The sequence below is a fragment of the Poecilia latipinna genome, unplaced genomic scaffold, assembly GCF_001443285.1.
Source record: "Poecilia latipinna isolate Pla-1442-1.1 unplaced genomic scaffold, P_latipinna-1.0 Scaffold306, whole genome shotgun sequence".
NCBI lineage: Eukaryota > Metazoa > Chordata > Actinopteri > Cyprinodontiformes > Poeciliidae > Poecilia > Poecilia latipinna.
In genome coordinates, this window is record NW_015112922.1 from 17,913 (window position 1) to 35,200 (window position 17,288).

The 17,288-nt window shown below is 41.0% G+C and overlaps 1 protein-coding gene across 1 annotated transcript; it reads right to left on the bottom strand.

Annotated features, from left to right (window-relative positions):
- Positions 1-981: 981 nt before the first annotated feature.
- On the bottom strand, positions 982-16,708 carry ephx4 (epoxide hydrolase 4). The gene is made up of 7 exons (XM_015034593.1): positions 16,068-16,708; positions 13,292-13,377; positions 11,503-11,660; positions 7,026-7,154; positions 6,514-6,617; positions 5,180-5,328; positions 982-2,195 (listed from the first exon to the last, which is right to left on the bottom strand). The coding sequence occupies exons 1-7, from the start codon at positions 16,308-16,310 to the stop codon at positions 1,955-1,957; spliced, it is 1,110 nt and encodes a 369-aa protein (XP_014890079.1). The 5' UTR covers positions 16,311-16,708; the 3' UTR covers positions 982-1,954.
- Between the last annotated feature and the right edge of the window lie 580 nt (positions 16,709-17,288).

The window sequence follows — 17,288 nt, forward strand, 5'->3', positions numbered from 1 at the left end:
CAGTGCAAGCACGTGGACTGTCGCTTCTCAATAGCTTGTTGGTAGCATTCACGGCACGTTATCTCTCATAATATGAGAGATAGATTTGATTCAGTTTTGAAGTTTTCTGCATCCAAATGGTTATGCATGAATATAAACAATACAAAGGGCACTGAGATTACAAAACAGAAATCCCATCTAGCTTTCTTTTTAAGGTAAAAAAATACAAATAAAAGTAGAATGAGATGTTTGGATTGGGTATATTGAATCGAGTTCTTACCGTTTGTAGAAAATTAGAAAGGAAAACGTATCATCTTTTACTTTCACAGCTGTATAGTTTTCAACTGTTTTATTCAGATTGTTTTTAAAACGTGTATCTGGTGTGTTTCTATTTCTCCGAAAATTGCTGCACCTACACCTATTTCAGCAAAAAGGGACAAATACAGTATTAGTCTATTTGTATATATCAATTTAACCATTCTTATTTCCCTCCTGAAAACAAAACATTTGTTATTTATTTGTTAAATGCGGACTATAAAAATAACCTTTACTTCTGCACGCCTGTTTCAAGATTTCCTGAGCGTTCCTGAAGGGTCCCATGCATGCACATGACGTCATCGTCTCTTCCTGCAATTGTTTCTCTTGTCCTACTAGGTTGGCAACGCCACTTTTAATATGTACGGTAAATTAGCAAGGATTCAAACATCTGTTTTGTTGTTATTGCAGAGATCAGCTGGGGTTAAATATGAATTCATTAGGACAAAAACAATTCTTTCAAAGGGGAAAAAATGTTTATTAATTTCAAACAATAGTGCAGGTGTGTAATTCAGCAACATAAAATAAAAATAGAAATTTACGGTTTAGTTCTTTTAATTGAAACGCGGCCCAATCTACTTCTTCAGGTGAACAGTGTGACTGTGCTGACACCCCTCTGAAAGCCGTTTATGTGAAACGAATGTGACTCTACATCAGCATTTTTCTTTGCCACAGAGCAAAGTTATAAATATCAACTATCCAGACGTTTGTTCTACAGAAAAAGCTTTAAACTGCTGCGTCACTCGACTGATAAATTTAGTAACGCCTCCTCTGCTCTTTTTTTCCCCCATCTCCTCTGTGTAAAAGCTTACGGTGACTGCTGGTGAGACAGCTACAAGCACAAAAACAGCATGAGATTCTGTTTATAGCTTCAAACACCCGACGACAATAGTCACCCAAAAATAGGCTGAAAATGCGAAGAAGCATTGCAGTCTGACAGACACTTATTCAGTTTATTTAGAAAATCAAACAGTATCGACCTGGCTCAGTGAGTTTCAAAATGCAGTGTGTAGGAAGAGATACAAAATAGTACAATAGGCAACCGTCACTTAACATTTCTCTACAGGAAGATCAAGTTAACATTCTCTATATTTGAGCAGATATCCGAGGGAGGAGAGAAAAAAATGACTAAAAAAGAAACCTCCATTTTGACAAACACTACCTGATAAACAAAGCCCTGGGAGGTGGGGGACTCCCTGGGAACTGTGCCCGAAATACAGCTGAGCGACACGAGAACAGTGGACAACGACACGCCCCGACGCCCCGGGACGTCTTCACACCGCGACAGCTCCAAAGTTAAAAGGCACCACACAATACAGGTCACAAAGAGAAATAAATGTAATAAATACATAAAAAGATTTCGCCACACATTTGTAATGCTGAAACCGACAAAACTTTAAGGCGGATATGTCGCTGTCATGTGCAAAAAAATATCTTAAAACATGTGTCCTTTCCTCTTGAGTGAGAGGTGTGCTTTGATTCTCTCCTTCTTCGCTGACTTCTTTTTTTAAAAAATATATCTAAAATGTGAAAAAATTTAAAGAATGATTGCATCATCACTATGTTGCTTGGTATCACAGGCATATTTAAGGCTTCCGGGAGAGTGGGGACGGTGCAAGGTGTTGAGGGGAGAGGGGTGGGATGCGAGGGCTGTGCGGGTTTAGTTCCTGTAGCTTTTGCGTCCCTCTCCCTCCTTCAGGAAGGTCCATATGAGGGTGTTGACAATGTCGGGCTGGTCCTGCTGCAGCCAGTGGCTGGCCCCGGATATGATGTTGAGACGGAAGTGATTCCTGATGTAGAGGCGGCAGGCCTCGGCCATCTCCTGCTCCAGGAATGCGTCCCGCTCTCCCCACAGCAGCAGCACCGGAGACCTGACGTGCCTGTGGCTCAGAGGGAGCGAGCTGGTGACAGATACAAGTTACACTTTAGCTGACATGTGGAAGAAGAAGAAGGAAAAAAAAAGAAATTGTTTTGCAAAAATATTCACACTCCTTAAATATTTTCACATTCTCTCACATTAAACCTGCAAACTTCAATGTATGTCATTGAAATAGGTAGGTAAGAACAGGGATGTGCACAGATAGACACTAGGTGGTGCTAGAGCACAGGCCGTTTTAACTCCAGACTAAAAGTGCCCTTCTGAAATATTTTGGGGGGCGGGGGTGGGGGGGTTAAGCAGTGTGTTGTATTGCCTTTACGAAAAACAGTAAAACTCACACAGTACTAAAGCTACGTTCACACTGCAGCCAGAAGTGAACCAAACTGCAGTAGAGCTGGCATGAAAACAACAAGGAACAAAGGAAATAGTTTCTGCTCTGGTCTTCTGGAGGCCACACAACACTAGAAAAATGTATCAACTCCTTTTGAGTTGAGACTTCTGAGCTCCCCTGAGACAGACCCAGTAGATCCTGAACAACTGGGATGCTCTTTTTTATATCATCTGCACTATAGTGATAGTGAAATCCCACAGTGTGTTTTCAAATACATCATTAAAGGGTTAATCAATCAATACATATGAAATGATTGGATGAATAATGAATGACTGTACGTTGATATTTACATCCCTGGTGGTCATGGGTCAGTACAATTTCTTTCATGTGAACAGATAAAAGCTCGTTGCTTGAGAAGGGAGCAGATGGCCTGCCCAGTCATGCACGCACAGTTCACATGTAAAAAAAAAAAAAACAGTACATGCCCTTCAATATTCTTCCCTGTTCCTCCTTTCGGCTAACAGAAGTGGACAGTTTATTAAAGAAAGCTGCAAGATGATGCAGATATTTGGCAGACTTGTGTCAGTGATGATAGTATTTTTAGATACAAAGGTGGCAGTTCCTACTAGATAAAGATGCTCTGTGTGCATATTTACTAGTTAAACCCAAACAATGCTCCAAACAACCACCAGGGTTCATGTAAATCTAACAGTGAACAGTACTTTTCAGTTTTAAGTAGAGAATGACTGCACTGCTGCTTCTTCCAAATTGGGCACACCTTTACTTTATCACAAAGCATTTTAAAGGTATTTTTATCCCATGAATTGATGCATATTTAGCAACAGTACAAGTACAAATTGTAAGAATGTATTTACTTTAAACTTTATGTGGTGGTCCAACACAAAGGAGAGCATAATTGTGAAGTGGAACAAATATTGCATAGCTCCCTTGACTCAGAACCAAACATGGAGGAGCAGCATTCAGTTTTTAGGTCCCTCTAATCTGTAACAAACTTCCAGAAAAACTGCTAAACTGCTGAAACACTGAGTTCAATTAAATCAAGGCTAAAACCACACCCCGTTTAGAACTGGACCTTTGATCTGGATATTTGAGGTATATTTGCTTGATGATTTTGCATCTGACAAAATATAATGTTTAATTGGTCACTGTATTAGGTTTTTTATGGTGTAAAGCACTTTTAACTTTCTTGTTGCTATAGAAAAAAATTTGACAGCTTTTCATTAAAAACAAAACAAAACAAAACAAAACAAAAAAAACACCTGGTGGTGGCCATTTGTATTGGCCCCTCATTTTGTTACCCAGCTAGTGTTCAGACGGTGTTCCCTGAGCGTAGCCATGAATGTTCAGTCAACGTTTACAGACAACGTTCGCCAAGAAACTCAGTGAAACACCATGAAATGTCTGGCGGACATCCAGCCAACGTTCACTGAACACAGAAGGGTCAGTGAGGCTAAACCCTGCTATGTTGAAAAGTCCTCTAGTTAGTCAGAAAAGTCCACTGGTGTGTTATTAAGTCTCAGTATAAATGCAGCTGTTCCCTGTATGCTCCTCTGTTATAATGGTGCAGTTACATTCAAGAGCTAAACCAAATGGCGAATCTGTTGGCAGACCAGAAAATAAATAAATGTTTACAGATGTTCTCCATCCAATCTCATTGAGCGAAATGTATCTTACAATGAAGAAAATTTTGAAATCCATATCTTTTTCCTGCTTCCCAATCATGCACTGCTTTGTGGTTGTTGTTTTTGTGATGAGCACTAAAGCTGTTAAACCTTTTTACAATGGTAATTACTCCTGAACTTTTTAAAATTTCACAGCAGACATAAAAAATATGGCTTAAAGGGGCAGGATTAGGCATCTTTATAGGACAATCAAATAACTACTGCTATATTAAATATGACTTAAAAGAAATTTGACTATAAAATTGAAACGCCTTGAAATTGAGCCTCTGTATCTTTAAAAACTCCTGCTTATTATGAAACTCCACCTGCAGGAAGTCATCAAACCATGGCCACTCTACAAACCTTTTGATAGTGTTTCTACCAGTGTTGCACTGAGAAAAAGCTCTTATGCTGAACTCAGCAAATGTGGAGGTTCACCAGTTGTTTACTAATTGCTCCTGGCTAGTCTGAAGGAGCTGAGAGGGGGAGTCGCGGGGGAGGTATGCTTTGTGAGGCAGAGCTTAGAAGCTTGGAAACTGCAGCTACGTCCACCCAGGCGTTTTGCACAGCTGAATGGTTGCCATGGAGATTAAAGGATTACTCAAACAAGCATGAAAGAATCCAGGGAACACTCCAGTTATGGTTTTGATAAAGGAATTACATTGGAACATGATGTAAAAAGTGGATTTTACATAAAACCATCCCTTTAAGGATACAAACGTTTTTATCATATTGGACTGTGACACAGTCCGACTCGGAGCATCTAAAAGGTTTGTTAGTTTGGCTAAATAAAGTGATAAACAATCAGGTGACATTTTGTCAACAGAACCGGGTCATGGTGGCTGAAAACCATCCTGCTACTGTGTAAGTGGGGCAGGTCAGTGAGTTACCCCGGATGCTTTCAGATCCTGTAGAAGACCTTTCTCCAGTTCGTTCTTTCTTTTTTTTATTTAAAGAAAAAAAAAAGATATGAGATATGAATTATCCCCCCACCTGAAGACATTCCTGTAATAGTTGAGAGCTCCTGTCAGAGCTCCCGGCTGAGAGAGTGCGTACAAGTAGGCTTCCAAATCCTCTGCAGTGAGCCATCGGCCCTTTCTCCCGATCCCAGTGCTCCGACTAGTGAACAAGGCTTTGAGGGCCTGCAGGACAGACAGACAGACAGCAGACTGACACTGGAGCCATTTGATCAGCAGAAAATTTGCAGGAGGACGGCCGATGTTCCCGTAACGTGAGACAGAGAAGCTGCAGCGCAGGTGAGATCAGCTCTGATGACCTTCAGCTGCAGTTCGGGCGTCTCATGCTGTGCTTCTAAACCTGGAAAACTCAGACTGAATATGGCATCACTGTTAAAGCTGAATAGCAAAACTGCTGCCAAAACAACAGGGATCTCTAAAATTCAAGAAAAAAGTGAAATGTTTGTGAATGCGTACCTTTACAACCATTTCACTTATTAAGTAAAATTAACTTAATGCTGCTGAAGAGTTCTTCCCTTGTGATCAGTTGATCTTCAACAAGGCTGAGTTGAAAGTAGAAAAAGCCAAAAGTCCGCCATAATGATGTAAGGAGATATTACAAATTCAGAAAGCTTTAAAAACTGAATTTTTGAATCAACTTTGAATATTTTTGTCTTATACCACCATTTATCTGATAATCTGAAACCTTTAAGCAAAACATTTCTAGTCATATTATTTTGACTTCAATGCTGTGTTCATTTTCATAACTTAGGACTTTTTATTGGTACTTTTATGACTTTATTCTTGTAATTTACTTTTTCATTCTTAGCCTGGCCCTAATACTTCGTCGTAGGGGACAGAAACTGAACTGCAGCACCGTTTGACAAGGCGATAATAAGGCACCAGCTTCCTCTTATAGGAAAGGAGCCAATGCAGCTTCAGCCTCAGGACTGAGGAGCTTTATTCATGCAAAATAATTGAAATCCAATCTGTTGACAAATCTGAAATGATCTCTGATCAGGAAAGAAGGTAACAGCTGGATTAAATAGGGGGCCTGTTGAATAGTAGGTGAGTATTTGTAGATTGCACACAGGAGTCCATGTCTACCAATGACACTGACACAGAAAAACAAACACAGCAACAATGTGCAACATTCACCAGCACACACACACACACGCACACGCACACACACGCACACACGCACACGCACACACACACACACGCGCACACACACACACACGCACACACACGCACACACACACACATACACACCCCCACACGCATATATATACACACACACACACGCATACACACACAAAAGTGTGTGCCCACATGCACACAAGCTTGACCTTGAAAAGCATGTAAGCCCACCTTGAAGTCGTTGATGGAGAGCATGAGCTCTGGGAAGCGGGGCAGCTGGAAGAAAAAGAAATGGCTGGATTTCAGCAGCTGGCTGGGGTGACGCAGAGCGTAGTCTGGAGGAGAAAGAGAAGGCAGACAAGAGGGGGAGCGAGGGAGACATTTCATTTTTGGCTTTAATTAACGGGAAGTTTGCACACACTTGCGAGGGTGGTGGATGGGATTTGACTTTACTGCCGCGTCTCCTACAGTCAAACCTGCTGTTCTAGCTTTGTGCGTGCCTCCCTGTAATTACCTCCTCATCATCCTGCCCCTCTCCCCCAACCCAACCCAAAGGCAGAGGAAGATCTGCCAGCTGGATGCAGACACGCAATCGAAGTAATGACGCCTCTAATTAACGATCATAATTCCTGTAATATTCTGAGAGCCAGATCGGAGCTTCTCTAATTAGCATAAGGGAAAATTGGTTTTCCTTCAAAGCGTGAAGAGTGACGTGTGAGGATGTGCTTGTGGCGAGATCGTACCTGTGAACACAGAAGGATGGGGGCAGTTCAGGACTATCAACTTGGTCACCATCTCAGGGTAGTGTATGGCAAACAGCCACGCTATGGTTCCACCCCAGTCATGGCCCACAAGGCAACACCTGTTGTACCCTGACAAGGAAACAAATACACACACAAGCACGCACACACATTTTTATTTTCATTAAAACTACACCATGTGGATATAATCTCATAAATAAATACTCACCTTCATGCAGATTTCTAGTTTATCACACTTAAAACATTTCAGATCAACCATTTTCAATATTAGACACAAATATCATCAGTCTGCATCATTCAAACAAATTTTTTATTACATTTTTTTTTCATTTGAAAAGAGAAAAAGAACTTGGCCTTCGCTTGGTTTGTGTAACAGGATAACGATCTGAAGCAGAGCGGAGTTAGCCTCTGGATAGCTCAACTCCTTAAAACCAAGATAAAGGTTTTGAAGTGGCCAAGTCAAAGTCTGGACTTGCAATAGAAACCAGAAGTTTACAAACACTGTAAAAAAGCAAAATCTAACTTTAAGAGTACAGAAACACCCTTTTCTTTCCCCTCACTGTCTGAAGTTAAATCAGACCAAACTCTTCCTGTTTTGAGTCAGTTAGAATTACCAACACTATTTCTATTCACTAAATGCCACAAAAATGAGAGAATATTTCAGATTTTTATTTATTAATGTCATTAAAAGTAGAAGTTTACATAGATTTTCTGAGTGTAAACCCAGAAATGATGGTCAGAAATTTTAGAAGTAATAGTCAGAAGAGTTAGATGTATGTAAACCTCTGGTTTCAACTGTAGTTTCAAAAGTACACACGCTGTTTGCCGTTTATAGCCTCTGAAACACTTTTTCACGGTACAGCATAGCAGGTAACACCTTCCACCCTAAAAGAACCTTTGCTCTTGTCTAATTAATGTTTTTAATGACCGACAGCTGAGGCAGACCATGACTAAAGGATCAGAATGATCACATAACTGTTCCCGTCCCCACTGAGTAATCCCCCTGAGCAACCTGTGATAAACCCATTTCCACCTGTTTATACGATTTAGCCGCCCATCAACACTGAGCTCACACATCCTTCACAGCGACTCAGCAAAGTCTCAGCGCTGCTTCAGACAAATCACCGCCTGCTCATTCGCTTTTAATGGAGGAGACGAGAGCAGCAGCCTGCTGCTTTAACTAGCACCTTCTGTCACATTACAAACACAAAGCTCAGTGTATTTCACTGGGATTTTATGTGGCAGACCCACACAAAGTAGTCAGTAGCAACGAAGCAGAAGGAAAACAATACATTGAGTATTACAAACAAAACAAACCTGTGTACTAATAGCAACACTATTGTGAATACAAAGAACGATTCTAAAGAATTGATCATTTTTATTATTTGGGTCAGGGACTGTTGGAAGAGGAGGACACTTTATCGATCACATTGTAATGTGTAAGGATACGGAAAAGTTCAAGTGCTATGAATACCTTTGCAACTCTGTAATGTTAAAAAGAAGTGTGGATTTTTACCTGTGGGTGTGGACTGAAGTGTGTAAAGGTCTCCTACAGTCTAGTTCAGGGCTCTGCGAGCTACGGCTCCAAAATGGAAATGTTTTTGATTACGGGTAAAAAAAGGAAATGGTAATTTTAGAATTTTTTTTCTGTAAGTTCTTAAACAAAATATGCACATACTATTTACAGTAGACTAAAAGTAATTAGCTACAAGCTATGTTATTTATCTTTCTTCATTTTTCATATTTATCGAAAAGTCTCACCTCCATTCAAGAAAATATATAGTCGAGAAGTCATTGTGCTTTAAAAACTGAAAATACAAAAAAAATTGTTTCACTTGTTAACTTTCATAATGAAACATTTTATGTTGTACATATTTCAAAAACTGTTCCTTTGCGACTCGAGTTTTATTTTGTAGCAGCGGGAACAAAAGCGGCTCTTTGAACGGAAAAGGTTGCTGAGCCCTGGTTCAGTTGCTGAGCAGAGGACAGCAGATATAGTACAATCAGAGCAAGCTTTTTTCCACGCTTAAGTGACCATCAAGCATGATTTGCACAGCAGGATGAATTATTGAGTGCTTCATTCCTGACAGTCTGTGAAGTAACATACAGTGACAGCAGGAACAATGCAGCGAGCTCTTCCTCCAGCCATCACTGGCTTTACTAAAACAATCCTTTCCTTAATGTTTCACAGAGAATGTGCTCCATAGATTGTGCAGGATATCACCAAGGGCTGAACTGTTCACTGGGCTCAGATTAGGGACAACTCATCAGGCTAATAGTGGAGTTTAATCTACATTCAGCTTCTGGACAGGCGCTGGCCTGTCTGCAAATAGGAAACCAACCAATCGGTAGCAACCAGTAGCAGAGGCTACACTGGGGTTTATAAGAACTCAACTTCTTTTATTTATTTTCTTTTACTTTTTACACTATCGGAGAAATGCTGTGTTATTGCAACAGTCGAGTGACAGTCAGCGAGGACACATCACTTATGAATGAGCCTTTTAGCACAACAGCAGAGGAGGCAGCATTCACTGCTACACTCATGATAAAATCAGAGCTCACCTTCTTTCTCTTCTGATAAAATCTAACTTTAAGCGCACAGAAACACTCAACATTTTCCATACTGTCATTTTATGATGAAAAGCTGTGTCTGGGTTTTGCAGCGACGTCCACCCATAGGAAGACCAGGACAATTTATAGCACAATCAAGTAACCGTGTTACCTTCAGTTGTTATTAAAATGCTGTATATATAAAATGCTGTATATAATTTCTTTGAAATTTGCAATTTGACGTATTGAAATTGGGCCACTGTCTCTTTAAGAAGCTCCTGCTCTTCCCACCACCCCGCCTACAGCACACCGTCACAGCAGTGCTCCTTCATTATGTTGTTCTTAGGATCATTGGACTGAGAAGTTGATGAAGGAACAACACTATAACATGATTCAAAGCTCAAAACAGTTGATTTTACATAATAACCTCCCTTTAAGTAATCTTCCTCAGTATAAAGAATAATAGGAATTGAATTCTGTGGAAGTATTAGAATCTTTATAATTCTTCTCATATTGATGTGCAGCAGCAGTTGCTTCTCTTAGGAAGTTGTCGGTGTCTTTCCACCGACACTGTGTACATTTAGGAGACCTGCGGTCACAGTGACACAGGATGTGTTCATTTTAGCATCAGCCAGTTACTACTTCCTCTGTTCCATTGTGCTTTCATCTTTGTTTAAAGATAACAGCAGTGTAAAATCTGGTGCTTATTTTCGCACGGTTGACTTTTAAATTTGAAATAATGTAGAACCAGGTGAGGATTAGAGGATTTACTGGATCTTCTTCTAAAAGGTAAAACAGAGGGTGTACTTTCTTTTTCCAATAACTTTAACCTATTTTTATTTTCTAAAGCAAAAGTTTGCCTCGTTTGTCTCATGTTAATGGAAAAAATGAGAAATATGATGAATGTTACCAGCTTTCATCCATAGTCTAACTGGAATACATTCAATGTTTTTTTCAAGTTTGAATGGTTGGATTTATGCTTACTTTGCACATTAAAAAGGAAATACTGCTACAAGCTACAAACAACTAAAGAACTAAGGTCAAAATGGTTTATCAGCACAATGTTGTCATTGTGCTGATAAACCATATTGACCTGCAGCCTCTGTAATCAGCTTTATTTTCAGCTTCCTGCCACTGATTTGAATCACCTCCCTGAAACCTAAACACCCATTAGTTTTCAAGATGGTGGACAAACTGGGAGAATCCTTCTGTAGTGAGACGTAGCAAAAGTAAAAGTGTGTGCGCCTGCTAATGATCGGAACAATATGCCATGACTGGACACTGATGTAAAGCTCGTGCCTCTTTTAACTGGTTAAACAGTTTCTGTAACTGGTTTATATAAAATACATAAACAGACATCTAATGTGCCAAAAAGCACTTTTGCTTCCATCTCCTCTTCAAATACAGACATCTCCATGTTAATGAACAACAGCAACTGCAGGAAAGACAGAAGGTGACCGTTCAAATTAGATCAGGTTTCTTGTGGCTGCTGCAAAAGAAACCACTTAGCACATTGTTAGTTCTGAAGTGACAGCTGAGAAACTGAATCTTCAGCGACACTTCAATGCTGGATTTAAATAGAACCTTAAAAAGGAGCTAAAGCGTGAAATCTGCATCAGTTTTAAGAGTAAAAGGAGGCGTGGGGGGGGGGGGGGGGCAGCAGCTATTCTGGTCAGATAATTGTCAGATGATGGTGGTGGTGTGTGAGGACAGCCTCCAGCTTGCTCCCTGCTAGTGTTAGGATGGAGTCAGCAGGCTGACTCACAGGAAGTTTGTCATGCTGTGTGCGCTGCAGGCCTGAGGGCTGTCCAAAGACCACAGACTGATAAACAAGTTTATTTTTGACCTGAGACGCTGTCACAACACTGTCCGGCCAGCCCTCTGGAGATTACGGGGAGGCTCTTCTTACCCAGGTACTCAACGATATCCTTCACGTCGGTGACCAGGTGGTCCAGCTGGTAGCTCTCCGTGGAGAGAGGCAGGTCGGATTCGCCGTAGCCGCGCATGTCCACGGCCACCACACGGAACTCGCTCTTGAACTCGCGCAGCTGGTAGCGCCAAGAGAACCTGAAGTGAAACATGTACGGTTGTGATTCTGTCAGGATGTAGTCATATTTAAAAACAAATTTGAATATCCATTCAAGTGGGGCTTGTCAGATTTTGAAAATAACTTTTAAGCAAGTATTAAGCCTCCCACGGTTTTAAGAGACGGGGTCCTTTAAACCCCGGGAGCTTTTTTTACTGTGTCCGTGGTCGGAGCGGTCGCATTGACCCTGCATGCGCTTTTACTTTTCTTTTTGTGTGTGTGTGTATGTATGTGTGTGGTTTTGGGAACTGACAGTCTGACCAAACACTTCCCTGACTCCTGCAGTCTTGGCACCACAGCTCACATACTTTTCATTAAGTCTGCATTTAAGTTTTTAAATGTACTTCCTTAACTGGTCTGTAGGGATGGTCAATATGGACCTAAAGTTTTATCACAATATGTTGTGGTTCTGTTAAGATAACAATAAAAGTGATGGTACAAACTATTTATTACTTCTTCTCTTTAGGTAACTGCATGACTCTGACTGCATGACACAGAAATCACAGCTCTACAAACAAATACAGCTGCTGAAAAACATTCACATTTGTCATATGCTTCTTTAGGTCTCCAGTCCCATAAAGAAGTGTGATTTATATCACTAAACTCCACATATTTTCAAATTTATTGACATTTATTTATACTTTCATTGGAAAAAAGTGGTGAAAATAGGAAACAACCCCGACAATATGAACAGTTTAGGGAGGTTTTCAACATCATTAATAGGGAAACCACTTTTTTTTTTATTTTTTTTTTATATTTTGCATCTAAACAATCCAACAATTTAGTTTGCTTCAATAAAATCTTGCATGTTTTAGTTTATTATTTAAACAGATAAACAAAATAAACACCACATACATTTTTACATATACCAAAATAAAAGGGTGATTTTAACTTAGCCCTAAGGACAAACATCTGGACATGGCTGGATTAAACATATTCATTGATAAAAATGGTCCAGTCAAAGTTCAGACCTGCACTGAATAAGAAATTAGGGCTGAATACAAGCATGGGACACTTTTTGACTTTAAATCCTTTTACAGCTGTTAACTACTTTGTTTCAGACTATCTCACAACATCCTGAATGTTGCAGGGATATGCCTACTGCTGTACGATCCTCCACGCTGCTCTGGCTTTCTAAAAGTTAATGAACAGATTTCAAAAAGGAAGAGCTGCTTCTTTCTGACCACCTTCAGCTCCGTTCATCATTCCAATCAGGAAGATGGAGAGTGAAGCAGAAACTGCTCTTGTCTACTGTTAAATGAATCCCTTTCCAGCCCTCAAGCCTACATAACATCTTACACGTATGGACAGGCTTATAACTCTTTAGGTTCACTCCAGGACACAATGCTCAGCAAATATATGTTTTATTTTTTTTTCCATTTCAGGATAAGGACATCTTGAAACACCCCTCTCACCATCCCCATGCCAATTATAATCCACGTCTGTGAATAAGACTCGGATGGATTTTTGCTGAAGTCAGAATACAGATAATGAACTGTGCTGCAGCAGCCTTATGGGGAAGAAATGCTACAGTCAATGGATGCAAAACACAGAGCCACCGTGTAAATGTCTGCAGCTGAACCCAGAGCGGTGCTCTCACTGCTCCACCTACCAGAACTCGGGGAAGCCGTGCAGAAACAGCATGAGGGGCTTTCCTCTCTCCCCAGCAGCGATGTAGTGGAACCGCAGGCCAGACTCCTGCAGAACGGAAAGACGCACAAATAAAACCTGCACCGACAACCTCCTCCTCCTCTTCATCCCCAGCCACAAAATACCGACTCAGCATTTCATGATTTACTGTACCTCCAGTGAAAAACTGAGAATCAGCTAATGTTAAAGCAGTGAGCATACACGCCTCATAAGGAAATAAAGCATGTCATGTGTACAAGTTGAATATATTTCACTGAAAAGATTAATGTGACCTGGGATAGGTGTCAATTTACAACACAAAAAAATATGATCAAGATAAATCTGTAGGCAGCTCCTTATGGCTCAACTTTGTTACGAGGGTTACAGCTGCTGTTTGTAACTTTTATTTTAAAAATGTATATGTTCTTTTTAGACATTTGTTAAAATTACCATTATATAGTGAAACAACCAATCAAAGGCAGGAGGAGGTGCTTAGTGCTGGCAATCACACTTGTGCTCACCCTCTGCTGCTTGCTACACAAATGATAATGCTAGTGAGCATAGATGAGGGTGCATGAACAGTTGTACTGTAAGTTTTTTCCCTCTCTTCTAGCACATTGAGAAGCGTACAGAAGGTTAATAGACAGCGCGAAGGCCCTCCTCCTGGCTTTTTGACCAGGGGAGACAGCAGTAGCACTGGGAGGAGGTGGAGGAGCTTGATTTTTTCCCCCACATATTATCTGTCTCATAACATGCTGTCAGGACATGGTGACAAAATCATATTTTTGTAAAATGTGACATACTGCAGCTTTAAATCACTTTAAATCCACCTGTGCCTTTTGTTTTTCCATAATCCTTGTTGTAGATTCAAGAAGAAAGAGTGATCAATTCCCAATCAGAAGATTTGCTTTTTCATCATCTGTGTCTCTGATCCACCTGTCAGTAACGCCTCTTTGAGTGAAAAAGTTAGTGTGTGTTTTAAAACATAACTTTAAAAAAAAAGGTATTTCTTGAGGCCTGTCTATGCGTTGTTTAGACCAAAACAGAACTTTTCAGCCTACATGATGCTATGAGAGGCCAAAAAACCAACACCACACTCACTTTTAAACGATGTTATTTGGAATTTCGTTCAGAATTTATGAGAAGATAGACGGCGCTAAATAGAGGTAAATCCTGGAAGAAAGTATCTAAAAGGTTGGCAAAGACTTGAGAGTCCATAAGAGGCTTAGCTTCTAGCTGGACGATGACCCTACAGTTTATGGTCATTGCACAAAAAGCAGGGCGCTGCGATAGCGAGGGCACCAAAAAAATGGTGGAAAAAATAAAAATTCAAACTCGAAAACATGCTGGGACTTGATTTTTTTTTTTAGTATCATTATTGAGTAGTGTTATCTGATGACAGGCAGATAAAGACGGAGAAGCAGAAATGGAAGCTCTCAGGAGAAAACAAAAAACAGGAAAGGGACAATGAAAGATGTCATAGGTATGAAAAAAACTTTTTAAAGTGGTTGACAGTAGGTAGTGATTTCAGTCTATCAAGAGGAGACTTGTAAATATTCAGGTTAGCTTAAGTTACTAGTAAAATGCAACTCTTGCAACTATGCTGTAGCTACATGTGTATAGCGGTGCTAATGTGTCTGCATACACCTCAGACAGTAGCTGCCCTCCCGACCTGAACATACAGATACAACTAGAACAACTGGGTTTGGAAAAACTGAAAAATGCTGTTTACAAATCGGCACTACTTTATCTGGTATATTACATAAAGTCTCAGTAAAATACATTACTGTATCAGGTTGTAAAGTGACACAAAACATAGGATAATCTGACGGGTGTGAATACTTTTGAAAGACATTGTAGTGCAGCACATAAACATTTTAACTAGATTCAGCTGTTAGGAAAAAAAAGAAAAGAAAAACAGGCAGAGGAACACAAGACATCTGGACTGCAGGCTTCACGTCAAAAACAAACCCTCAAATGATCTTTGCACTGACAAAACCAACAAAGGAGGGTCAGAGGTCACTTCAAGCAAATCATGTTTATGGATCAAAGCAGTGTGTCGTTTTCAAACTGGAGCCTCCCCTCAACAACCCGTAGTTTCATTTTACTGCTATCTGCATTATGTATTTTCATTTTAATATAGTCTGTAAACTACAGATCAGTATTTTATTCACAAAACATAAAGGAGGTGAAGCACTTCTTTGGGCTGAACTGCTCAACGGATTATCAACAAAGTCCCAGATCAGCGTGTTAAAACACGCAGTGAACACAGTCTGCAGCTGAATCCCGAGTTCTTCTTGTACTTGTGACAGATTACTAGGGGGGAGAAATGTGAAAACTCTCCTACACACTGTATGTTTTTGTTGCGGGAGAATTTAGTGACCAACATACTAAATTACATAATCGTTTTAACACGTCCTGTAGGTTGGTGGTTTGGAGGCAGGCTGCAGCCCCGCTGCAAGCGGAGAAGTGAGGCAGAGGAGCTGTTCTTTCAGCACCGCCACCTGAGCTCCTCCAAGCCAACAACAACAAGAGACCGCTTCACGAGGCTCAACAGAACCAGGCCCTGTCCGGCTTGTCACGACGCGATGCAGCGGGGGGTAATTTAAAAAAAAAAAAGAGAGAGAGAGAGCAAAAGAAAGAGGGGTGCGGAGGGGACGAAAAAGGTGTGGGAGCACACGTGAACACACGCGCGAGGGACTCAAACACAATGAGTTCCAGCCCGGGCGCGAGACGGCGCGCGCGTCTGCGTGTCTTACCTTGATCCTAACATAACAATGAGTTCCCAAGGACGTGTCATTCAGACAAGCCGGGGGAGTTTCACGTATCCCCCATTGGAAGGTTGTTGTCGGCCTCAGCACGATGTTCCAGCAAAGTTTCAGCAGGGCTGCGGTGGTGCAGAGAGCACAATAACCGTAGATTAGCGACCAGTATCCCCAAACTCTGATTTTCAGCGCAAGTCTGATCAGAAATAACAGCAAGTTGTTAAGGACTCTCGCCATCTTCGCATTGCCGCAGGAAATCAATCCAGGTCGCTTTGCCTATTGATTTCCTTCCGTTAACCTGCCGCTGGTGTTAAACCACAGCTCCGGGGGAGGATCGGAGGGGTGGAGGAGGGAGGCAGTTGTCTCGCTACCAGCTCATACGCACGACTGTCTGAAGGGAGGGTCCCGACGAGCTGCTGAATGGGACGGTGGCACGAGCATCACGTCAGATTTTCGCGCTTGCGTGTGACACCGGCGGTGGTTTAGCGGGACGCGGTGCTGCCCGACAGGGAAGGACGGACCAGTAACCCGTTAGCGGCGGAGAATTGTAGGCTCTTTTCCTTTGTTTTCATCGCAGCCTGGAAAAGACGGCGCTGTTTTTAGGGGAGAGAGAGGAAGTCCAGAAAAATCACTGCAAAACGGTATGGCGTCACGTCGCTGCTATGGTAACAACACCGCAATGACAACACAGCCTGCGTGCTTAGAATGCAATCAGCTGCTCTGGATTTACCAAGTTATTTCTCAAATATCTCACCAGGCAGTTTCACATACATAAGCTATGACATGATGGCTGAGATTGTAATAATCTATTTTAAATAATCAAAAGGGGTGTGCTAAAAATATTAATAGAGTTAGAGGTCAAATGTGATCCAGGACATTTGTAAAAAAAAAAAAAAAAGAAAAAAGAAAAGGCTGCAGTCAGCGTTCAGTGAATTCCTCTACCATTAAAGAATGCCACATGGTCCAGAGATAATCAACATTTTGAATCAATAGCTACAGGCCTTCATGACTTTAGAGGTTAGCTTCAAGTTAAGAAAAGTGTGTAGAGAGCTTCCATGGTTGAGCACTTGCATCCAAGTCATGTTCTTCATGGTGACTGATAAGTCTACAAAGCAAGGTTCATAAAGACATGGATGTTTGAAGCACTTGAAAGGCCAGCAAAGACTCCTGACAACCAGATAAAACTTACAGTACAGACAGCAAAGACTGTGAGCC